At 40.4% G+C, this 25,798-nt stretch overlaps 1 protein-coding gene and 1 long non-coding RNA gene across 3 annotated transcripts in view; one reads left to right on the top strand and one right to left on the bottom strand.

The window, feature by feature from the left end:
* The window catches only part of E2F5 (E2F transcription factor 5), a 36,409-nt gene extending 29,294 nt beyond the window's left edge, over positions 1–7,115 (bottom strand). For both annotated transcript variants that reach the window (XM_014345966.5, XM_034966304.3), the window contains exon 1: positions 6,615–7,115. In XM_014345966.5, coding sequence (XP_014201452.3) covers positions 6,615–6,848 — 234 coding nt within the window. In that variant the 5' untranslated portion in view covers positions 6,849–7,115. The remainder of the gene's footprint in view (positions 1–6,614) is intronic.
* Positions 7,116–7,198: 83 nt separating this feature from the next.
* On the top strand, positions 7,199–23,978 carry LOC112440694 (uncharacterized). The gene is made up of 4 exons (XR_003028703.4): positions 7,199–7,438; positions 13,336–13,424; positions 14,526–14,615; positions 19,788–23,978. It is a non-coding gene; the product is annotated as an uncharacterized LOC112440694 (long non-coding RNA).
* Positions 23,979–25,798: the final 1,820 nt, after the last annotated feature.

Raw genomic sequence — 25,798 nt, 5'->3', positions numbered from 1 at the left:
TTTTGGTTACTGTAGCCTTGTAGTTTAGTTTGAAGTCAGGTAGCATGATGCCTCCAGCTTTGTTATTTTTGCTTAAGATTGTCTTGGCTATGCAGGCTCTTTTTTGGTTCCCTATGAAGTTTGAAGTAGTTTTTTCCAATTCTGTGAAGAAAGTCATTGGTAGCTTGATAGGGATAGCACTGAATCTATAAATTACTTTGGGCAGTATGGCCATGTTCATGATATTGATTCTTCCTATCCATGAGCATAGAATGTTTTTCCATTTGTTTGTGTCCTCTCTTATTTCCTTGAGCAGTGGTTTATAGCTCTCCTTGAAGAGGTCCTTCACATCCCTTGTAAGTTGGATTCCTAGGTATTTTATTCTTAGTAGCAATTGTGAATGGGAGTCCACTCATGATTTGGCTCTTTGTCTGTTACTGGTGTATAGGAATGCTTGTGATTTTTGCACATTGATTTTGTATCTTGAGACTTTGCTGAAGTTGCTTATCAGCTTAAGGAGATTTGGGGCTAAGATGATGGGGTTTTCTAAATATACAATCATGTCATCTGCAAACAGAGGCCATTTGACTTCCTCTTTTCCTGTTTGAATGCCCTTTATTTATTTCTCTTGCCTGACTGCCCTGGCCAGAACTTCCAACTCTGTGCTGAACAGGAGTGGTGAGAGAGGGCATCCTTGTCTTATACTGGTTTTCAAAGGGAATGCTTTCAGTTTTTGCCCATTCAGTATGATACTGGCTGTGGATTTGTCATAAATAGCCTTATTATTTTGAGATATGTTCCATTGATACCTAGTTTATTGAGAGTTTTTAGCACGAAGGGCTGTTGAATTTTGTTGAAGGCCTTTTTGCATCTATTGAAATAATCATGGGTTTTTGTCATTGATTCTGTTTATGTGATGGATTTATTGATTTGCATATGTTGAACCAGCCTTGCATCCCAGGCATGAAGCCAACTTGATCGTGGTGGATAAGCTTTTTGATGTGCTGCTGGATTTGGTCTGCAGTATTTTATTGAGGATTTTTGCATCGATGTTCATCAGTTATATGGGCCTGACATTTTCTTTTTTTTCATTGGCCCATTTGGTTTCTTCAGAGGCCTCGCTCCTTGGCTTACAGATGATCACCTTCCTGCTGTGTCCTCACATGGTCTTTCCTCTGGGTGGGAGCATCTGAGGCATCTCTTTGTATATCCAAATTTCCCCTTTCTCATAAGGACCCCAGTCAGATTAGATCAGGTCACAGCTTAATTTTAGCTTAATTATCTTTTAAAGGCCCTATCCCCAAATACAATCACATTCTGATGTATGGAGGTAAGGCCTTCAACATATGAATTTTGGGGGACACATTTCAGCCTATAACATCCATTAAGCAACAAATTCCATTCTGTTTTCCCTCAACCCCTGGTAACCACCCTTCTACTTTCTGCCCCTGTGAATTTGACTACTCTAGGTACCTCACGTAAGTGGAATCATACAGTATTTATCTTTTTGTGACTGGCTTATTTCACCTAGCATTATGTCCTCAAAGTTCATCATGTTGCAGCATATGTCAGCATTTTCTTCTTTCTAAGCCTGAAGAATATTCCATTGTATATATACCACATTTTGTTAAGCTACTCATCTATTGATGGACATTAGGATTGCATCCACATTTTGGCTATTATGAATGCCACTGTTATGAACACAGGGGTATACATACCTTCTTGAGGCCCTGCTTTCAATTCTTTGGGTATACACCCAGGAGTGGAAGGGTCCTGAGAATTTGTAAGCATGCACTAAAGTTCTCGCTGTCCTACCCACATATCTCTCCTTAGGCTAATTCTACCTTAAAATGTTTGCCTGGTATTACAAACTAGGGTCTTTTGTTGTCGTTGTTGCTGTTTTTCGAGACGGAGTCTCGCTCCGTCACCCAGGCAGGAGGGCAGTGGCGTGATCGTGGCTCACTGCAAGCTCCGCCTCCCGGGTTCACACCATTCTCCTGCCTCAGCCTCCTGAGTAGCTAGGACTACAGGCACCAGTCCTCACGCCCGGCTAATTTTTTTGTATTTTTAGTAGAAACAGGGTTTCACCGTGTTAGCCAAGATGGTCTCAATCTCCCGACCTCGTGATCTGCCCGCCTCGGCCTCCCAAAGTGCTGGGATTACAGGCTTGAACCACCGGGCCTGGCCAAACTAGTGTCTTCAATTATTTATTTATCCCAGGATGTATCTAAATCAGGCTCATAAACGGGTATGCATCAGGGACCTGTCAGATAAGACGCACCATACTTTATCACATTAATTCAGGTATAATTCAGGTAATTTATTAAGTTAAAGAATTATAATAAAAGAGATAAGCAATCTTCATCATGCTTAAAAAAGCTCAAACTGACACCAAAATGGCAAATAAAATGTAGAACTTTAGTTATAACTTACATTTAATAGGAATTTTCAAAACAACATACAGATACATAGTCATGACTATCTTAACAGTTGTTCAAATTCTTAACTGTGAACAAGTGAAATCCTAGTTTAATTTATGCAATAATACAGAATATGTCACCAATAGCTTCATTTTCAGGAGCACAGTACCTCCTTCTTTTCCACCATGGGCAGAGGAGTAAGAATAATCATGCATTTTTCCATGCCCTTACGCAAATGGAAACCTACCTACATACATTTATTTTTGAAGACTACTGAAAGATGGTATAACATAGAGAATAACAATAAATGGTCTAATTTCAAATCTTAGCTCTCACTTTCTACTGTACAACACCAGGCAAGTTATCTAACCTATCTTGGCCTACTTAACTAGCAGTTTCTTACGCTGTGAAATGGGGCTGTTCTGCCGAAATGTTCACTGTTGTTAAGAGGATAACATTAGCTAAAAACATGTAAAATGTTTTGCATATGGTAAGCTCTTGATGTATATTAGCTATTAACAGCATAAACTGGCAAACCACGTAGCTTGAAATAACCATGATATAATTTCTTATCTCACTAGAATAAAGAAATAATAACTATCCCACCTCCACTATTGTAAATGAGACTATATGGTGTAGGTGAAGCTGCAGAGATAATGAATAAACTTTCCTCACATCACTTTCAATGTCTTTCTATTGCTTCCTAATTGTTAAGTTATACTACAACAGCTTTATTAAAATTGATTTTCTATGTTGAGCCATGTTTTTTTTTTTTTGAGACACAGTTTCGCTCTTGTCGCCCAGGATGGAGTGCAGTGGTGCGATCTCGGCTCACTGCAACCTCCGCCTCTTGAGTTCAAGCGATTCTCCTGCCTCAGCCTGCCAAGTAGCTGGGATTACAGGCGCCTCCACGACGCCTGGCTAATTTTTTTGTATTTTTAGTAGAGACGGGGTTTCGCCATGTTGGGCAGGCTGGTCTCGAACTCCTGACCAGGTGATCTGCCCGCCTCGGCCTCTCAAAGTGCTGGGATTACAGGCGTGAGCCACCACGCCTGACCGAGCCATGTTTTCAATTAGTTATATTATTAAGAAGAAATGGCCAGGCGCGGTGGCTCACGCCTGTAATCCCAGCACTTTGGGAGGCCGAGGTGGGAGGTTCACGAGGTCAGAAGATCGAGACCATTCTAACACGGTGAAACCCCACCGCTACTAAAAATACAAAAAAAAAAAAAACTAGCCGGGCGTGGTGGCGGGCGCCTGTAGTCCCAGCTACTCAGGAGCCTGAGGCAGGAGAATGGCGTGAACCCAGGAGGCGGAGCTTGCAGCGAGTGGAGATCGCGACACTGCACTCCAGCTTGGGTGACAGAGTGAGACTCCGTCTCAAAAAAAAATTAGAAATGTGTCGCTAAGATACAACCTTACGTTCTTATTCTCCAGCAGCATAAGATAGAAAAGAAATAGCATCTATGTGGTCTAGGATACTTTATGATATCCAAAATATTTGGATATTTTACTTGAAGTTTGATATACTTTTTTATTCTTTGGGATATTCAAAAACTGTTTCTTCAAGGCCGGATGCGGTGGCTCACAGGGCAGACCAAGGTAGGCAGATAGCTTTGAGCTCAGGAGTTCGAGACCAGCCTGGGCAACATGGCAAAACCCTGTCTCTACTAAAAATATAAAAATAAGCCAGGCATAATGGTGTACGCCTGTAGTGCCAGCTACTTGGTAGGCGGAGGCAGGAGAATCGCTTGAACCCGGGAGGTGGAGGTTGCAGTGAGCAGAGATCATGCCACTGCACTCCAGCCTGGGTGACAGAGCAAGACTCAGTCTCAAAAAAAAAAAAGTCTTTAACGATCTTTTACTATGGTGTATAATAAGAAATATCATTGGAAAGATTTCAATGTAAGATTTTTGGCCGGGCGCGGTGGCTCACGCCTGTAATCCCAGCACTTTGGGAGGCCGAGGCAGGTGGATCACAAGGTCAGGAGATCGAGACCATCCTAGCTAACACAGTGAAACCCTGTCTCGACTAAAATTACAAAAAAATTAGCTGGGTGCGCTGGCGGGCGCCTGTAGTCCCAGCTACTCGGGAGGCTGAGACAGGAGAATGGCGTGAACCAGGGAGGCGGAGCTTGCAGTGAGCCGAGATCGCGCCACTGCACTCCAGCCTGGGCGACAGAGCAAGACTCCGTCTCAAGAAAAAAAAAAAGATTTTCACATATATAAGTATACATAAATAAATGAAAAATATACGTAAAATACATAAAACATGTTTTTCATACATATATATGAAAACTAATGACATTCAAACTCTTTTCTAGGAGTATAAAGTCATTAATATAATGAGACAGTGTTATTGTAGAAACCTTTGAATTTTTAGGAGAGTTCCAGAATGAATAAAGCAATTATTGTTATGAAATATCAAACTTTACATCCTACTCACTGCCTCTGTGACTTCTGTAGGGCAATTATATAGCCACAGATGAAACAGGAGGAAGCTAAAGAATTTCAAGTCAAGAAAGGGCAAAGTTCCACCATATCCTGAGGCAAGCTGAGGGAGAAGCCCTCAAAGTCCAGCCGTCAGAGTTCAGTTTTACCTGGAAAACCCCAAACTTCCCTGATTTTCTTACACCAAAGTCACAGGCTACAGCTGAATTTCTAGATTTTGAACAGCAGTTTGCCACCTGTGCTTTGTAACATTCCTGGCTTTCTCTGATAACTTCATGACTTCCTGTGAAATTCTTTAAACAGAATCCATTTTAATTCACTACAATTTAAATACTACACATGCCATAAATCACTTTCAGGGAGAGAAAGGAAGAAGGGGCTGTGGTGGAAAAAAGAGAACAAGGAATTTCCAGAGGTGGGAAAAAAATTCCAGGAATAACATTTCAAAAAGAAAATAGTAGAAATTACTTACCAAAATGCAAAATATGTGCAGCATGCCTCAGTTGTATGAAGTTGAACAATTTAGGTAATTCAGTTCAACAATCACTGATTGAACACCAACTACATCCAGGGAAAGGAGAGGGCACTGAAAAGATCTACTTCCCCTTGGGCTACACTGGAGTAGGGCCTCTAGCAGAAGAGTTGGCCCCTGCAAGTCTTGGTCCTTACATTCAGGGAGCTGCCACTGCTTTATGCAGAGCCTTGAGGATGCAGTGACACTCTCAAGCCAGGTAAGGTGGTCCAGGCACTCCCCTGGGAGCTGGGGCCAATCCTCCAAGTAAGGCCACATTTAGGGAGTCAAAGGGGATTTGCAGTGATTATTGGGCAGTTAGTGTTTTTTGTTTGTTTGTTTCTAAAACTTTAGTTCTTAAACTTCGCGCGGAGTGACCACATTCTCATTATCCTGAGCGCTGTTGAATTCTTCCAAACCCTTCCTAGATCGGTTAAGTCATTCTGTATGACAGAACAGCTTTTGATGCCTGCTCCTGTTTGAAAAATCTGAACGCTGTAAAGGACGACGCAGGGAGACAGTTTACTGAGCACTTCCACCTCTTTGGGTGAAAGTTGTAAAATATCCCCTTTTCGTGTGACAGCAGATCTCACTTTTGGAAACCCATGACACATGCCAAATGAAGTCACAAATCAAATACCCCTCCTAACTATCAGGGTGATGAAAGAAGTGCACAAGGAAGATTTAATACTATTTTATCGGGGAGGGGCGTGGAAAGAAGTACTCTTTTTTTTTTTCTTTCATCTGGTAGAGATGGCAGACTGGGTTTTGTTTTTCCTCCTTTTTATTTAAACTACAGGAACATGGTTCCAACTGGAATCGCCTATTAAAACCATCCATTCTTAACAGCAAAATCGATATCCACGGTGTCTCCGGGCAAAGCGCCCGTTACCCCGTGAGCCTCTGCCACAGGTGGACGCAGAGCAACAGACACTCGGTTACCCTCAGGTCCCTGCGCCCGGAGACAGAAGCCACGCGGGCGCGCTCGAGGTCCTGGGCTCTTTGTCGAGAGCCCAGCGTGGCGCCGGGCCCCATTGGTCACGCGTCCGCTCGGTGCCATCCTGGTCCCTCGTCCCTCCCCCATCCCGGCGTCCACGACCCAGGCGCAGGCCACATGGTCCTCGGATTGCCCGGTCCCGGGTCCCCGCAAGGCGCGTCTACACCACGCCGCTAGACCCACGCGGCGAGGGGCTGGGCTTCCCCGGGGGCCACGGGTTCCGAAGTCCGCCCCCGTCCCCGCCTCCGGAGCTCACCGCTTTGAGATCCAGAACGCCGTCCTTGGCCTCCTGCAGCAGCGACACGAACTTGGTAGTGAGCAGCCCCAGGCTCTTCTCGTGCCTGCTGCTGCCGCCCCCGGCGCCCCCGAGCTGCGGCGGCGGCGGCGGCTGCGGGGCTTGCGCCTGCGGAGGCTGCGGCGGCGGCCGCTGGCCCTGCCCCTGCCCTGCCGGCGCCTGCTGGCCCGAGCTCGCGGGCTCTGCCGCCGCCATCGCGTCCCGGCCCCGCGGTGGTCGGGCCCCCGCGCACTTTCGCTCGCCGGCCCCGCCCGCGGCCACCTGCCGGGTCGGCTCCGCTGCGGCCGCTTCCCCGCTCGCCGAGAGCGGTAGTGCGGGTCGCTGGCTGCTGCAAACAACAGGTGTGCGGCGCCCACGGGAGTCTGGGCCGCTTGTCACGCCGGGCCTCCGCCCCCTCCCCAAGCCCGGGGAAGCGTGAATGAGGCCCACGACCGAGGGGGGAGGGGTGGAAACGAGGAGAAGGGGCTGCGAGGGGTGGGGACCTGAGTTTAAATGGCAGGAAGTGACGCCGCCGCCCGCCGTTGCCTAGAAACACATTTTTCCGTAGGAAGGAGGAGCGCGCGAGGAGGAGGAGGGGTGTTGGCGCGTGTGTTTCACACTCGCCTCCCTGGGGTTCGCGAGCTGACCCGAGGAGTGGTAATCTCACGCGGCAAAGCAGGGAGGAAGAAAAAAAGGAGACAAAAGAAAAAAAGACTTTTATCTGGGCAGAAAGTCACAATGCCTAGGGGCCAAACGTTTGTGAGCGGTGAAGTTGGTTGACTGCTCAAGTTTGCAGAGCTTCAGCAGTAGGTTACTTTCTCTGGACGGTTTCTGCTATCTTTGCTCTTTTCGAGCTCTAGCATCGTTTGCAAATATTTCAATGACTTGGACCAAGTGCAGAGTTTTACTTCATAGCTCACCCTTTTAGATTCGGAGTACAGAAAAAGGCATCGTGGAGTTTTAGGGTTGGTTTTCATCAATCCTTTCCAAGGCCTTTACTTTCTACATGGAGAAACGTGTAGAGGGAGAGGTTGTGAATTGCCAAAGACATGCCGTTAGATTCCAGATCTCCTGTGTTTGACCAAAGTTCTTGACCAAAGTTCTTAATATCTTATTTGAACCAAATTATATTGTATTTGGAATATTGGGTAGCCACAGGCCCTTGGACTTCAGTGATATTCCAAACTATTGATGGCAAATGACATTATGGAGATCTGAGTAAAAGAAAGTCGTTGGGATTTTTTCCTCATTATATTACAAACTCTTGAGAATCCAGACTAAATTTTAAATGACTTGTTGTCACACTCAACACTTTGAATATAGTAGACAATAAAGATTAGGCGAATGAGACCAGGCGCGGTGGCTTACGCCTGTAATCCCAGCACTTTGGGAGGCCGAGGCAGGCAGATCATTTGAGATCAGGAGTTCGAGACCAACCTGGCCAACATGGTAAAACCCCGTCTCTACTAAAAATACAAAAATTAGCTGGGGGTGGTGGTGCCCGCCTATAGTCCCAGCTACTCCAGAGCCTGAGGCAGGAGAATCTCTTAAACCCAGGAGGCAGACGTTGCAGTGTTGCAGTGTTGCAGTGAGCCGAGATGCCACCACTGCACTTCAGACTGAGCAACAAAGCAAGACTCTGTCTCAAAAAAAAAAAAAAAAAAGATTAGGTGAATGAAAATTCTATATGGCAATAATTAAGAAGATTTCATGCAAGAAAGATTTTGCTTAATTTTAAATAACAATAAACTAACAAAAAAAGTCACTGAAGTGACATCAAATACAACAGCATTAACTAGTAAAGCTGAACACACCATTTATAACACATCATAGGCACAGAACTTTATAACCTTTATTAATAACCTATTCATAATAACCTTTATTTTAATCAAAGAAATCTATAAACAAAACTTAAAATTGAAAATCTGAAGTAAAACATGAAAAATTCAGTTGATACAACCATTTTCCAACAACCTATCCAAGAAAGGCTATCTTTATTTGATTTGACATGGGACACATCATTGACAAGTTTTGCAAATTTATTTTATTGATTATTGTCAAGTAGTATTTCTTAGAACATATTGAATTAGGAAGATTCTAATTTGTTTTTAACTTTATAACAGAACATTGTGTTATATGTGCAGGGACAGGAATTAATAACACTAAATGTATTGATATTTTTAAAACTTACACTTCTATGGTGTCTTAGTTTGAGAAAGTACCATAGACTGGGTGACTTAACAGAAATTAATTTTCTCACAGTTCTGGAGGCTGCAAGTCCAAGATCAGGAGGCTGCCATGGCCAGGTTGTGGTGAGGGCCCCCTTCTTGGCTGTCAGATTGTGGCTTTCTCATTGTGTCAAATGGCAGAGAGAGAGAGAAAGACAGACAGAACAGAGACAGCATAAGCTCTCAGATTTCTTATAAGGGCACTAATTCCATCTGAGGGCTCAATCTTCACGACTTCATCTAAACCTAATCACCTCCCAAAGGCCCCACCTGCAAATACCATCACATTGAGGGTTAGGATTTCAACATACAAATGTTGGGGAGATATAGTTCAGCCCATGGCATGTAATCATATTTTATAGTAGCTATCTTGGTAATTTTTAAAAACATTTTTTAAATTTCAGCTTTAAAAGGTTTTCTACAAAGCAATTATATTATTAGTGATTCTAAAAGGTCAATTAACAATTTATTTTGCACTGTTATTTGTGTTTTTCACAATGAATTTTTTATCTCTTTAGATTGCCTGGGGTTCAATTAGAAATTATTTACAAATTAGCAGCCATTTTAATTAGCATTCAAAATCTTACGTCTGTCTGAAGAGCTAAAAATCGCTTATACCAGTGGTTCCCAGACCTTAGGGAAAAAAATCATCTACAATGTTTGTTAAAAATCTAGATGCTTGGATCCAAACCCCAGGGATCAAATTAGCATTTGATATGAGAATATGACCTGTGAGTCCACATTTTTCACAGTTCAGATAATTCTCATGCACAACATAGTCATTCTTTGAGAAACGCCAAATAGCACAATGAAAAATAATGCAATATATATTTTTCCTAAAAATCGACAAAAAACAGAGATTGATAAAGCAAAAGTTTTTTAAATATTGCTAAATGTTTTTAAAAATTATATTTTTTAAAAAAACTAAGAAACATGATTTTTTAAAAGTTATGATACAAATAACGTTTAAGAACATGATATTGATCAGTTTTGTAATGTAACTTTTATTTCTGTATCCTTTTGACTATAAAGGAGATAACTCTCAAAAGGCTGTAAATTCCTACACATCAGTTCTTTGTGCCATTTCTGACAAAGGCTTAAAAATTATTTCCAACAAAAGTCAAAGCTGGCTGAGTGCTCACGCCTGGCTGGGCACTCACGCCTGTCTGTAATCCTAGCACTTTGGAGGGCTGAGAGAAGAGGATTGCCTGAACCCAGGAACTCAGGACCAGCCTGGACAACATGGCAAAACCCCATTTCTACAAAAACTACAAAAATTAGCTGGGTGTGGTAATGCACACTTGTAGTCCCAGGCACTAGAGAGGCTGAGGTGAGAGGATCACTTGAGCCCAAGAGGTCAAGGATGTAGTGACCTGTCATCCTGCCACTGCAGTCCAGCCTGAGTGACAGAGTGAGAATCTATCCAAAAAAAAAAAAAAAATCCAATTGAACTAAACTATATTTCATTGACCTATAAGGGTAATAAATGCATGACAGTAATCCTTCATTAAATTCAATTTACGCTGATTAGTTGGGTAGATACTATTTTCAATTATAATATTGTTTATATGCCCCTGGTTAAATTTTCTTTTTTTAAATGCATTTTGCAAGTGCAGCTCCTTAGCTAGTTCAGGACTAAGAGGGAAGGCTTAAATATTTCAAAACAGAATGATTTCTTAGTCCACAGCTCATTAAACTTATAGTATCTAACATTTGTGGAATTTCACAAATGCCATTTTTATAGAGATTCAGGATCAATTTAAAATATGTACAGTTTTGTCATAATCTGGTAGTTAAATATTTAAGAAAATCCAACAAAATTTTACTTGTTTATTGATGATGGCAGACTGACTTTTTTTTTTTTTTTTGAGATGGAGTTTTGCTCTTGTTGCCCAGGCTGGAGTGCAATGGCATGATCTCAGCTCACTGCAACCTCTGCTTCCCAGGTTCAAGAGATTCTCCTGCCTTAGCCTCCCTAGTAGCTGGGATTACAGGCATGCACCACCATGCCCAGCTAATTTTGTTTTTTTAGTAGAGGCAGGGTTTCGCCATGTTGGTCAGGCTGGTTTTGAACTCCTGACCTCAGGTGATCCACCCACCCTGGTCTGCCAAAGTGTTGGGATTACAGGCGTGAGCCACCATACCCGGCCATCCAGACTGATTTTTTAAGTGCATTACCCCATTCGGTGATCATGAATGGTTGGAACTTTAGACTCTCAGATGCCCTTTGAGCTAACAAATCTCCATCAAAAGACTGCTACATCAACCCTAATACCTTCTTCTTGTAATCTAAGTTAATGAAAATAAAATACAGTTTTCCATTTTTCCTTTCAAAACCTTGCAACATACAGGCCAGGCACGGTGGCTCACACCTGTAACCCCAGCACTTTGGGAGGTCAAGGTGGGTGGATCACCTGAGGTCAGGAGTTCGAGACCAGCCTGGCCAACATGGTGAAACCCTGTCTCTACTAAACATACAAAAAATTAGCCGAGCATATTGCCATGCGCTTGTAATCCTAGCTACTCAGGAGACTGAGGCAGGAGAATCACTTGAACCTGGGAGGCAGAGGTTGCAGTGAGCGGAGATCGCACCATTGCACTCCAGCCTGGACAACAAGAGTGAAACTCCGTCAAACAAACAAACAAACAAAAAACCTTGCAACATACAAACATCTATCTTCTGCACTTTCTATGTTAAAAAAAAAGATATGTTTCAAAGATTATGAATCTTTTTATTATGATAAACAACAACATTCTTTGCCCACTCATGATATGCTTGGTACAAAACTATGAGAGAAAATGCATAGACTTTGTCTTCAGAAGTTTGTATCCTATAAGTAGAAACAGGAAATGCAGATTACTCTCAAGCATACATAGAAATATAATCCATACACTAAAGAGATTTCAAGTTTTATTTAGCGACTTGTACTCTACCTTTTTGCAAAACTTTATGAAGATTGCATCACTAAAGAGAGCAAGCACACAGATTTGGTAAGTTCAGTAATGTTTACAAAATAATAGGTGATGCATGCCAACATTGTTAATACTGAGATTAGGAGGGGCTTTCCAGGACTTAAGTTACAAATCAATGTTCTCTTCACCACTACTCAGGAAAAAAAAAAATCTGACGATCAAAGAAGCCCCTCCTCACACTACCAAAGGTTTAAAGACAACGGAAAAAAGTGGTATAGACAGATCCTCAAAGCCTCTCACCATGTCCTATTCTCAATGAGACATAGCCTAAGAAAACGGAATCTAAAAGCAAGACAGATACATTACCAACAAATACAGTAGTATGTAGATGAAAACAAAAAATGATTTAACAAAAATAAAGTAATCCATTGAAAGCTGATACGGGTTTGGATGTTTTGTCCTGTTCAAATCTCATGTTGAAATGTGATCCCCAGTGTTGGAGGTGGAGCCTGGTGGGAGGTGTTAGAGTCAGGGAGGCAGGTCCCTCATGAGTGTCTTGGTGCCCTCCTAGTGGCAATGAGTGAGTTCTCACTCTGAGTTCAAAAGCTGGCTATTTAAATCAGCCTGGAATTTCCTCCTCTCACTCTTGCTCCATCAATCGCTGTGTGACACAGTGGTTCCTCTTGCCTTGCATCATGACCGGCAGCCTCCTGAGACCCTCACTAGAAGCAAATGATGGAGCTATGATTGCACAGCGTGTAGAATCATGAGCCAAATAGCCCTCTTTTCCTTATAAATTTTCCAGCCTTAGGTATTCCTTTACAGCAACAAAAATGGGCTAACACAAAAACTATGGCACTGCAAGAGCAGACTATGGCAGGGTGCAACTGGGTAGGAGAGAAGAAATCATAACCATGAAGCATGTTGAAAGAATTGTCTAATAGAGGTAATATTGCCAGGCTGTGATTAAAATCCTAGAAAGAATTCAAAGATTCTTATAATGTTGGACCTAGACCCCCAACTTCTCAAGGTTGTAGAAACAACTATTTCATTAGGTTTAAATAAAAAGATATTCCAATAGTTTAAAGAAATGGAGAAAAATCAAATTGCATCTATAAATCACATGCTTATTTAATCTGTATGTATAATGACTGCAGTTGGTACATTCCTTGAAGGAAGACAAGGCAAAATTTAGTCTAATTGCAGATGTAACGACTTTTCTTCTAAATTTCACTTTTACAAAACCTGGTAAGAGCCCTTGTGGAAAACTGCACAGCAACCCCTTGGTGGAAAGAAACTGATACAGTGTATTCCTATGGGAAAATAATGTTTTGCTTGGGTGAGTCTCAGATAAGACACCACAGATTGATGCCCCTGTAATTCATTCTCAGTATGTGTATAAACCAGAGAGAGGGTGCCTGCTACAGAAAGGATTCTTTTCATCTCTTTAAAGCCTGAACATATGCTCAACAAGACTCTGGGGCAAGGATCAGTGTGTTTATATTTGATTCTTGCCTTGGTTTCATAAGTTCTAATAAGGAGGTGTTTGTTTTGCTTTGTAGGTGGTATCCCTGTATGCCTGAACCAGCAGTTCTTTCAGGAAGTAAGAACTGGGTGAGAGATTTTGGTAAAGCGCTCTAGGAAAGATAAGGTATGAGCTATCTGATGGGAAGAAATTAGATCAGACTGGGACTTATATCCCAAGCTGTGACAATAAATGTTGGGAATACCAGCATGACTGGGACATAATTAAAGAACACAGTCAGATTCTAGGGACCTTCTAACAGCTGTGTTAGATTTATGAACTCCAGAGGAGGCACATTGACAAAAATGGTGGTTACATCCACCACACTGCATGGAATGTATAATTGTGAGTCAAGCCTTAGGATTAGGCATAGTGAGTAAGACCCCTTGTTCTCCCTCTCTCCACCAATATTACCAAGGAGTAGCAATACTATATCTCCAAAAGAAGTTAAAAAATAAAGAAGATAATTAGGGATCGCCATTAGAGTTCCATTCTCTCTTTTGAATCCTCCAGTTATTTATGATCATCCCATAAATCATAAATTAGGTGGGATATCAAGACTTCTTAATGGAAATCTACCAACTGAGTTAAGTAGTCACAATATTGGCATCTTTACTCTCCTACACCTGGAACATGTGGATTCATCTACTATTTGTCAGAGATTTATTTACTGGGACTTGCAATGGTGATATCAACCTAAGGATATTTACTCTTTTTTTTTTTTTTTTGAGACAGAATCTCACTCTGTTGCCCAGGCTGAGGTGCAGTGGCAGAATCTCAGCTCACTGCAACCTCCGCCTCCTGGGTTCAAGTGATTCTCCTGCCTCAGCCTCCCGAGTAGCTGGGATTACAGGCGCGTGCCACCACGCCCAGATAATTTTTGTATTTTTAGTAGAGATGGGGTTTCACCATATTGGCAAGGCTAGTCTTGAACTCCTAACCTCAAGTGATTCACCCGCCTCGGCCTCCCAAAGTGCTAGGATTACAGAAATGAGCCACCATGCCTGGCCGGGTATTTACTTTTATCCATTCCACTGACAATATTTAATGTTAATAGAGTTTAATAAAGGAAGCTAGCAACTTTTCTTTATCCCCTAATACCTCAACAAAAAAAGAAAGGGGTTAAACTGTTATCCCCCCAAGAAACTCCGGGTCTGGCCATGTGAGTGACCATACTGGGACCCCAAGGGATGACAGCAATAGACTTTTTTTCTAATTATCTTCCAGAATGTTAAACCGGAAACTGTTTCCCTAACATCTCAATCTTGAAGGAGTTCAGCAGTCTTGGAGAGAGCATATCTTGACTTTGGGAATTTGGTGAGTTGTATGCACAAGCTGGAAAATAAATGCATAAACATAAGTACATAACAGTACATAAACTGAAAGACTAGGGACTTTGAGTTGAGATACTTTTATTTATTTATTTAGACAGAGTCTCGCTCTGTTTCCCAGGCTGAAGTGCAGTGGCGGGATCTCAGCTCACTGCAACCTCCACCTCCCGGGTTCAAGCAATTCTCCTGTCTCAGCCTCCCGAGTAGCTGGGACTACAGGTGCCTGCCATCATGCCTGGCTAATTTTTGTATTTTTAGTACAGACAGCGTTTCACCAGATTGGCCAGGCTGGTTTCAAACTCCTGACCCCAGGTGATCCACCCGCCTCAGCCTCCTAAAGTGCTGGGATTATAGGTGTGAGCCACCACGCCTGGTCTGAGGTACTTTTAAATCAAGATTTTGGATTAAAGGATAGGATGCAGAGTAGGCAGCCCTTCTTGGAACCCATGACCCAGACAGCCAAATGATTTGTAAAACCTCTGCCATCTTTTGAATAATCTCTAGACAAACTGCACGCACACGCATACAGTATGGGTCAATATAATGCCAACTTCCCTATCACACAATGACCTGAGCTGCCTATTATGAACTGAGGGCTATCAGCACCTCTTTCTCACAGATAAGTGAACCTAATACTTTGTCAGGAAATAGAAATAGAATATTCAAGATTATATAAATGGTAACTAAGTTTCGCAGAGTGTTTGCTACCTTAGTGCACAGTAAGGATTCCACAGGTATCCTCATTTGTACATATCCATGTGATATTAGAGAACTACTCATTCCCTCCAGTAGGCTGAAGTACATATAGATTAAACAGCAATAGAGAGTGCCATTGAGAATGCCACAAGGAATCCTGGATCCTTATCTATTTATGGAATATAGCTAATATTATAGCTAAGTGGTCAGAACTGAAAAATTAGGAGTTTTAGGAATTGGTTCAGGCAAAAATTGGACTCATTGTCAGATCTTACTCAAATTCATGTGTCACATATAGACGGATACCTGAAAAATAAAGGATAGGAAGCATATAAAATAATACTGCCAATTTGGCATTGCCAAATACAGATGAGTACAACTTAACCCGAAGTAGATGCTATAACATTAATTTACCTATTGTAGTTTTGAAATAGTACCAAGGATGGATGATGTGTTAATAAGGATGGCCTAGATTATGTTACAATAATAAATAAGATCTCACATCTCAGAAGCTTAAAATATCATCATCTGCAGTGAAAACGTATTGACCGGAACTAGTTGCATGGACCCATCCAACCACAATGGTGCCATGAAATGTGCCTCAAATGGAACGAAACTCAAATACTCACAAACAGCACTAGTGATGGCATGTTTGTGAAATGAGATGGCATAGACACTGTTGTGGCAAATCACTTCAACTACCAGCAAAAGAAGTCAGACTTAAGGAATATATCAGTGAGGTAAACAGGCAGAATTTGCTAAGAAAACTACATAGGAGCTCGCCAGCAGAGAGGCCTATAAAGGTCTTATCTAGGGTAGATATTTAATAAGAATTTTAGTTTTCATACTCAGTGATAAGGTCCATAGCTGAAGTAAACTGCAGAGAGCTCTAGGCCGTTGCTACTCAAACTTGAGTGTAAATCCGTCACCTAGTGCACTTGTTAGGAATGTAGATTCTGGTCGGGTGCGGTGGCTCATGCCTATATTCCTAGCACTTTGGGAGGCAGAGGCGGGCAGATCACTTGAGCTTAGGAGTTCGAGACCAGCCTGGTCAATATGGTGAAACCCCATCTCTACTAAAAATACAAAAAATTAGCTGGATGTGGTGGTGCAGGCCTGTAATCCCAGCTACTTGGGAGGCTGACGTGGGAGGATCACTTGAACCCGGGAGGCAGAGGCTGCAGTGAGCCAAGATGGCACCACTGCACTCTAGCCTGGGTGACAGAGCGAGGCTCTATCTCAAAAATAAATAAAAGTGTAGCTTTTTATTCAGCAAGTCTGGGGTGGGGCCTGAGAATCTGCATAACTAAGAAGCTCTCAAGTTATATAAATGCTCCTGATTTTCTGATCACACTTTGTTTTGTTTTGTTTTTCTTTAGCTTTTATTTTTAGTTCAGGAGTACACAGGAGGTGCAGGTTTATTACATAGGTAAACATGTGCCGTGATAGTTTGTTGCACAGATCATATCATCATCCAGGTATTAAGCCCAGTATTCATTAGCTATTCTTCCTGATGCTCTCTTTCCACCTGATGGCCCTCCTCCCCCATAGGCCCCGGTGTGTGTTGTGTGTTTTTCCCCACCATGTGTCTATGTTTTCTTATCATTCAGCTCCCACTTATAAGTGAGAACATGCAATGTTTGGTCTTCTGTACCTGCATTAGTTTGCTGAGGATAATGGCTTCTAACTTCATCCATGTCCCTGCAAAGAACATGATCTCGTTCACTTTTATGGCTGCATAGTATTCCATGGTATATATGTACAATATTTTCTTTATCCTGTCCTATCAGCAATGGACATTTAGGTTGATTCCATGTCTTTGCTTTTGTGAATAGTGCTGAAATGAACATAACATATGCACGTGTCTTTACAATAGAATGATTTATATTCCTTTGGGTGTATACCCAGTAATGGGATCTCTGGGTCAAATGGTATTTCTGCCTCTAGATCTTTGAGGAATCACCACACTGTCTTCCACAATGGTTGAACTAATTTACATTCCCACCAATAGTGTAAAAGCATTCCTTTTTCTCCACTACCTCACCAGCATCAGTTGTTTTTTTTTTTTTTTGACTTTTTAATAATAGTCATTCAGACTGGCATGAGATAGTATCTCATTGTGGTTTTGATTTGCATTTCTCTAATCTCTGACCACACTTTGAGTAGCCAAATTCTAAGCTGTTACAACACACCATTATGTTGTTTTTCCTGAATACTGCTTCTGGTTATAAACTCTATTAAAAGAGCAGGCTTATCAATGGGGAATCAAATCACAGTATTATTTGTACTTACTGCCAATGGGATCATGGGATGGTATACTATAGAGACATGAAGTTTCAAAAGCCAAAGAAATTAACACTGGAAAGATTACTACCCATATTATAAGAAGTAGAACATGAATTAAATCAAATATACTTTCAGATCTTAATTTCAATTAGGACAATAGTGTTCCTTCAAAGGGTAAAAATCTCCCTGGATACCGTTTTCTTTCTCCCTTGAGCATTTACATAGGTATGAGACAATATTGAAATGTGGAAATGCTAACAGTGTATCAAAATGGGACTCAAAACCTGGTGATACAATAAATATTGTGGAGGAACAGAGAGGATAGAATGGAATAGAATTGACTAATTCTATAAATACTATTTTAAAGTGGAATGCGGAAGAAATTTGTAAGCAATATGCCTACTGCCCTCTGCAACATCTGAAGGCATTTGGAGGGTGGTTGTCATAGCAGAACAACCATTCCAAGAAAATATTTCATGAGGCCGGGCACAGTGGCTCACACCTGTAATCGCAGCACTTTGGGAGGCCAAGGCAGGAGAATTGCTTGAGCCTCAGAGTTCAAGACCAGCCTGGGCAACATGGTGAGACCTCATCACTAAAAATAATTTTAAAAAATTAGCCAGGCATGGTGGCATGCGCCTGTCGTCCCAGCTACTCAAGAGGCTGAGATGAGAGGATCACGTGAGCTGGGGCGGCTGAGGCTGTAGTGAGCCAAGATCATGCCACTGCACTCCAGTCTTGGTGACAGAATAAGACCCTGTCTTAAGAAAAGAAAAGAGAGAGAGAGAGAGAGAGGAAGGAAGGAAGGAAGGAAAAAAGGAAGGAAGGAAGGAAATATTCATCAAACTCTAAAATATTTACAAAGTGATATTCTTGGGTGAAGGAATTCACCATCAGGAAACAGTACCATTTACTAAGAAAGCAAGAAACGGTCTAAAGACTTAGATGGTACAAGTAGCAGGGCAACATATATTGGAATAACATATGAGAGAGAGCAACTGAAGTGATAAAATCACCAAGGTGAGTGTTTCTATCATTCTGGAGGGCTAAAGTAGTGGTCTTCTAACATGAAAGTACTTCTCACTTTCACTCCAAAGGTTTGTTCTTGGGTAGTGTACTTGTTCCCAGTCAACAAAAATGTCAATGGTTTAAATGCAGCTAGGTATAAATTGCCATAACCTTGAAACAGATTCCAGGTGGAGTACAGTAAGTTGCCTATACATTCTGTAGTGGTGGCTTAAGTAAAGCAGAAATGTTATGTAAAATATGTAGAAATAAATATTCTAAGTTGATATTGTCTTTAAAACATCACTTTGTAGCTTGTTGGCAGTCAAAGTGGACAAAGAATGGGTGAACTCTAAGTATTGCGCTGGATTACTGGATCATCATCTAGAGGCTGATGAAAAATACATGGCTTGACCAAATATAGTTGGCCACCAAAGGATAAAGCGTTAAAAGATAACAATGCTGACACATTTAATCCAGAAAGGCACACAAAGGTACAAGTTCTCATTGATAGTTAGCTTGACAGTGCCTATTGTGGACAAGAAACTATTAAGGAGGAGGAAATGCACCATAACCATCTACCACTAGCAATATGGCCAGAGATGATATTTGATATCTCATTTATCTTAGTGATTCAAAGAGGAAATCCAGGTGGTCCTGGCCATCCAAGTCAGCCCATTCCGTTGATACAGGTGTTTCAGGTAGTACAGATTGGGGAGATACTTATTGCCAGGTGTTATTTTTAAGTTATGGCTTCCAGAAATTATCAGCATACTACTAACCACATAGGATGAGTTTGGAGGTGTTTCCTCCGTCTCCACTTTCTAAAAGACTTTAGGTAGGGACTGGTGTGATGGCTTATGCCTGTAGTCCCAGCATACATACTCCCTGCCTTGGGAGGCCAAGGCAGGAGGATTGCTTGAGGCCAGGAGTTCAAGACTGCAGTGAGCTGTGATTTGAGCCACTGCACTCCAGCCTGAGTGACAGAGTGAGACACTGTCTAAAAATATGTAAATAAACTTTTAAAGGAAGAGTTTAGCTAGGATTGGTTTTATTTCTTTTTGATATCATTTATATTTGTTTTTGATATCGTATCAAATTTGATATCATGATATCATTATATTTATATTTCTTTTTGATATCATTTATTTCTTTTTGATATCTTTTATAGCAGGGGTCCCCACCCCCAGGCCATGGACCACTGCTGGTCTGTGACGTGTTAGGACGTGGGCTGCACAAGCAGGAAGTGAGCTGTGGACCAGCCAGCAAAGCTGAACTCCATGATCAGCGGAGGCATTAGAATCTCATAGGAGCATGGACCCTATTGTGAACTGTGCATGCAAGGGATCTCGGTTGCACGCTTCCTGTGAGAATCTAACTAGTGCCTGATGATCTGAGATGGAACAGTTTCATCCCAAAACCATCCCCAGCCACTGTGCCGTCTGTGGAAAAACTGTCTTCCACAAAACCGGTTCCTGGTGCCAAAAAAAGGTTGGTGACCGCTGATTTATAGAATTCACCAGTAAAGCCTTCTAGGCTTGAGCTTTTCATTGTGGGAATTCAATTTCTTTACTTGTTATAGGTTGATTCAGATCTTCTATTCTTTCTTGAGTCAGTTTCAGTAATTTGCATCTTTTTAGGAATTTGTTCATTTTAACTAAGCCATCTAATAAGTTCTGTAGAGTCTAGAGTTGGTAATGCTGTTTCCTTTCTATTCCTGATTTTGGTAGGGTTTTTTGTTTGTTTGTTTTTTAAGACAGAGTCTCACTCTGTTGCCCACGCTGGAGTGCAGTGGCACGATCTCGACTCACTGCAACCTCTGCCTCCCAGTTTCAAGTGATTCTTCTGCCTCAGCCTCCCTAGTAGCTGGGATTACAGGCATGAGCCACCATGAGCAGCCATCTGATTTTGGTAGTTTTTATTCTCTCTTTTCTATTGCCCACAGTTGCTAAAAGTGCATCAGTTTTGTTTATATTTTCAAAGAACAGATTGTTGGTTTCATTGCTTTTCTCTACTGCCTTTTTGTTTTCTATTTCATTAATTTTAGTACTCATCTTTAATATTTCCATTCTTAGGTTTAAGTGGCTCTTATTTTTCTGATTTCTTAAGAGGGAAGATTAACTTATTGAATTGAAACCATTCTTTTTAACATGGGCATTTAAAGCTATACATTGCCTTCTAAACATTGCTCTGCTGTATCCTATACATTTTGCTATGCTTTATTTTTATTTTCATTTAATGTAAAATATTTTCTAATTTTCTTTGTGCTTTATTTCTTGACTCATAGGTTATTTAGCCATTTACTGTTTAATTTGCAAATATTTTTGTATGTCTCAACCTTCTTTCTGTGGCTGATTTCTAATTTAACCACATTGTGGTTTCAGATAATACTTATTATGATTTAAAACTTTTTAAATCTGTTTAGATTTGTTTTGTAGTCTAGCATATGATATATGCTAGATAATGGTAGATATCTACTTAAAAAGAATGCATATTTTGTTGTCTTTGAGTGGAGATCTCTATAAAATATCAGGTCAGATTAGTTTATGGTGTTCAAGTCTTCATCACTCTTGCTGATTTTCTGCAGGTTGCTCTGTGAGATATTAAGAGTGAAATATTGACATTGGCAAATACAGTTATTGAATGGCTTATTTTCCCTTTAATTTTTGCTCATGTATTTTGTGGCTTTGTTGTTAGATGCACATAATGGTTATATCTTCACGATGTATTTGCCTTTTGTCATTATGAAATACCCATCTTTATTTCTAGTAATATTTCCTGTCTTAAAGTTTATTTTGTCTAATATTAATATAGCCAACCCAGTACTCTTACAGCTGCTTTTTAAGCAGTGAATTGCAGTATAATTTACATACCATTAAATTCACCCACAGTTAAGTGTAAAATTGAATAATTTTTATAGACCTGAAATGTACAGAGTTGTGCGAACACCATGACAAAGCAATTTTAGAACATTACCATCACTCCAAAAAGATTCCTCTAGCTGATTTGGAGGCATTCACTCCCCATTTGTATCCCTGGCCCCCGTCATCCACTAATCTGCTTTCTGTCTCTATACACTTGCCTTTTGCAGACATTTAATATAATATAAATATTATATTAATATATAAATATTGATATAAATGGGATCATACAATATATGACCTTTTGCATCTGGCTTCTTTCACTGTGCATATTGGTTTTGAGGTTTGATATGGTTTGGCTCTGTGTCTCCACTCAAATCTCATCTCGAATCGTGATCCCCACACGTCGAGGGAGGGACCTGGTGGGAGGTGATTGGATCATGGGGGCAGTTTCCCTCATGCTGTTCTCATGATAGTGAGTAAGTTCTCACAAGATTTGATGGTTTTAAAGTGTGTGACTTTCTTCACTCTCTCTCCTGCCACCATGTAAGACGTGCCTTGCTTCCCCTTAGCTTTCTGCCATGGTTATAAGTTTCCTGAGGCCTCCCCAGCCATGCAGAACTGTGAGTCAATTAAACCTCTTTCCTTTATAAATTACCCAGTCTCAGGTATTCTTTATAGCAGTGTGAAAACAGACTAATACAAGGTTATCCGTGTTGTAGTACCTGTTCTTTGTTTCTTTTTATTTCCAAGTAGGTTTCCACTGTGTGAGCATACCACATTTTATATATCTATTTACCAGTATATGGACATTTGAATTGTTTTCCCATTTTGGCAATTATGAATGATGCTACTATGAACATGCATACAAATCTTTGTGTGGGCATGTTTTTATCTTGACTAGATTGCTAAGAGTGGAATTACTATTTCTGTTAACATGTTAAGAAACTGCCAAAGTGTTTTCCAAAGTGGCTATACCATCTTACACTCCCACCCTGCGCACTCCAGTTTCCCCACATCCCTGCTAACATTTGTTATTGTTGGCCATTTTTATTAAAACCATTTGGGTGGGTGTGAAATGGCATCTGACTTTTATTTTAATTTTCATTCATCTCAGCCTAATGATGTTGATCACCATTTTTGTGCTTATTGGCTGTATGTATATCTTTTTGGGTGAAATGTTTATTCAGATATTTTGGCCCTTTTTATATTGTGCAGTCTTTTTTTGGAATTGTACACATTTTTGTATATTTTGGATATAAATGTTTTATCATATGCATAATTTACAAATATTTTTTCTCAGTCTGTGTTTATCTTTTCATTTTTGATGGTGTGCTTTGAGGCACAAAAGTTTTTAACTGTGGTGAAGTCTAATTTATCAACTGTATGTGTATTAGTTTGCTGGGGCTACCATAATATAATTCTATAGACTGGGTGGCTTAAATAACATAAATTAGTTTTTTCACAGTTCAGGAGGGTAGAAGTCCAAGATCAAGATATCATTGGGTTTGATTTTTCTGAGGCCTCTTTTCTTGGCTTACAGATGGTCACCTTCCCTGTCCCTCACATGGCCTTTCCAAAGTACATGCACATCCTTGGTGACTCTCTTCCTTCTTATAAGGACACTAGTCAAATTGGATTAGGGTCCATCAATATGACTTCATTGAACTTTAATTACCTCTTTAGAGGCTCAGTCTTTAAATACAGTCACATTATGAGGGGTGTTGGGGGTTAGTACTTTGTGAATTTGGGGTTACATGATCAGCGCATAACATTATGGATCATACTTTTTCATGTCTAAAGAATCTTTGCCTAATCCAAGGGCACAAGGATTTTGTTTCACGTTGTCATCTTTTAAAATATACAAATATTTAATTGACAAAGTTGTATTATTGAAAGTTTACAATGTGATGATTTGATATACATTATACATTGTATATTGTTTACCACAATCAAATAAACACATCCTCATCACCCATAGTTACGTTTTTTTGAGTGTGTGTTTGAGGAGAGGTGAGGAGGCTTAAAATCTACTCTCTTATCAAACAATACAGTATTATTAACTAAAGTCACCATGCTGTACATCAGATCCCCAGAACCTATTCATTTTCTGAGTGAGAGTGTATACATTTTAACCAACATCTCCTAATTTACCCCAACCCCCAGCTCCCAGCGGCCACCATTATGTTCTCTGCTTCTGTGAGTTCAACTTTTTTAGATTCCACATAAAAGTGAGATCATACAGTTTTTATCTTTCTGTGTCTGGCCTTATTTTACTCAGTATAATGTCCTCCAGATTCATCCATATTGTCGCAAATGAAATAATTTCCTTGTTTCTTATGGCTGAATAATATTTCATTTGAATCTACCATTTTTTAATATCCATTCATCCATCAGTGAACACTTATGTTGTTTCCATGTTTTGCCATTGTAAATAATGCTGCAATGAACATGGGGATGCAGATAACTCTTTGAGATACTAGTTTTATTTCCTTTGGATATATACCAAGAAGTGGGCCATAAACTTCTAAAAGTTTTATGGTCTCAGCTCTTATATTAATTCATTTTGAATTATTAAAATGATTGAATGCTTAATCTCTCTTTTCTCATCTTTTGGCTATCAACTGATTTGTGTCTTTGAGTCTAAAATGTGTCTCTTATAGGCAAAATATAGTTGGATCTTGACTTTTTAAAAAAATCTAGTCTGACAATCTCTGTTCATTGACTGGCATATTTAGATCAGGGATCAGCAAACTTTTTCCATAGGAGACTAGATAATACATATTTTAGACTTTTCACGGTGGTCTCTGTTGCACTCATTTAACTTTGCTATTGTAGCACAAAAGCAGCAATAGAATATATAAATGGATGCATATGGGTGTGTTCCAAAGGAACTTTATTTTTCAAAACAAGCAGCAGAATTTGCTTGCAGCCTGCATTTGCCAAGTCCTTGTTTAGACCATTCACATTTAATGTAAATATTGATATTATTGGATATACAGCTGGTACTTCATGATTTGTTTTCTATATATCTCCAATGGTTTTATTCCTGTGTTCTTACTTTATTCCCTTCTTTTTTCTGAAAACAGTTTTAGTGTATTATTCAATACTGAATTCTTGTTAAGTTTTTTCTTTATTGAGATATAATTTACATACTATGTAATTCACTCATTTAAGTGTATAATTTATTGATTTTTAATATATTCAGTGCCCACCAAAAAACTAAATGTTCCTTTCCCCTCAAACTCCCAGCCACTGGCAACCATGAATCAATCTACTTTCTGTCTCTATAAATTTGCCTATTCTGGACATTTGCATATTGCAGGTTGTATCAGTATTCATTTCTTTTTATTGCCAAATAATATTCCATTGTATGGATATACCACATTTTATTTATCCATTCATCACATGATGGATATTTGGATTGTTTCCACCTTTTGGCTCTTTTGAATAATGCTCTTGTTAACATTTGCACACAGGTTTTTGGGTGGACAAAATTTTCATTTCTCCTGAGTATGTAACTAGGGATGGAATTACTGGATTATATAATAACTCTATGTTTAACCTTCTGCCGAACTGCCAGAATGTTTTCCAAAGTGGCTGCACCATTGTATATTCCCACTAGCAGTGTATGAGGATTCCTATTACTACATCATTGTCAACACTTACTATTGCCTTTTATTTATTTATTTATTTTCATTTTGTTTTATATAATTTTTTTGAGACAGAGTCTCACTCTGTCACCCAGGCTGGAGTGCAGTGGCGCAATCTTGGCTCACTGCAACCTCCGCCTCCCGGGTTCAAGCAATTATCATGCTTCAGCCTCCTGAGTAGCTGGGACTATAGGTGTGCATCACCATGCCCAGCTAATTTTTGTGTTTTTAGTAGAGAGGGGGTTTCATCATGTTGTCCAGGCTGATCTGGAACTCCTGACCTCAAGTGATCTGCCCACCTTGACCTCCCAAAGTGCTAAGATTACAGGTGTGAGCCACCACACCCAGACCAGTTGATTTTTTTATGTGGTGTCAGGAAAGGGTACAGTTTCACTCTTCTGCATATGGCTAACTAGTTATCCCAGCACCATTTATTGAATAGGGAGTCCTTTCCTCATTGCTTGTTTCTGTTAACTTTGTCAAAGATCAGATGGTTTAGGTGTGCAGAATTATTCCTGGGCTCTATATTCTGTTCCATTGGCCTATATGTCTGTTTTTATACAAGTATTATGCTGTTTTGGTTACTGTAGCTTTGTAATATAGTTTGAAGTCAGGTAATGTGATGCCTCTAGCTTTGTTATTTTTGCTTAGGATTGCCTTGGATATTT

This window comes from Pan paniscus, chromosome 7 (genome assembly GCF_029289425.2).
Source record: "Pan paniscus chromosome 7, NHGRI_mPanPan1-v2.0_pri, whole genome shotgun sequence".
In the NCBI taxonomy this organism is placed as follows: domain Eukaryota; kingdom Metazoa; phylum Chordata; class Mammalia; order Primates; family Hominidae; genus Pan; species Pan paniscus.
The sequence above is the reverse complement of the archived record's forward strand: the minus strand, read 5'-3'. Positions and strand labels throughout refer to the sequence as shown.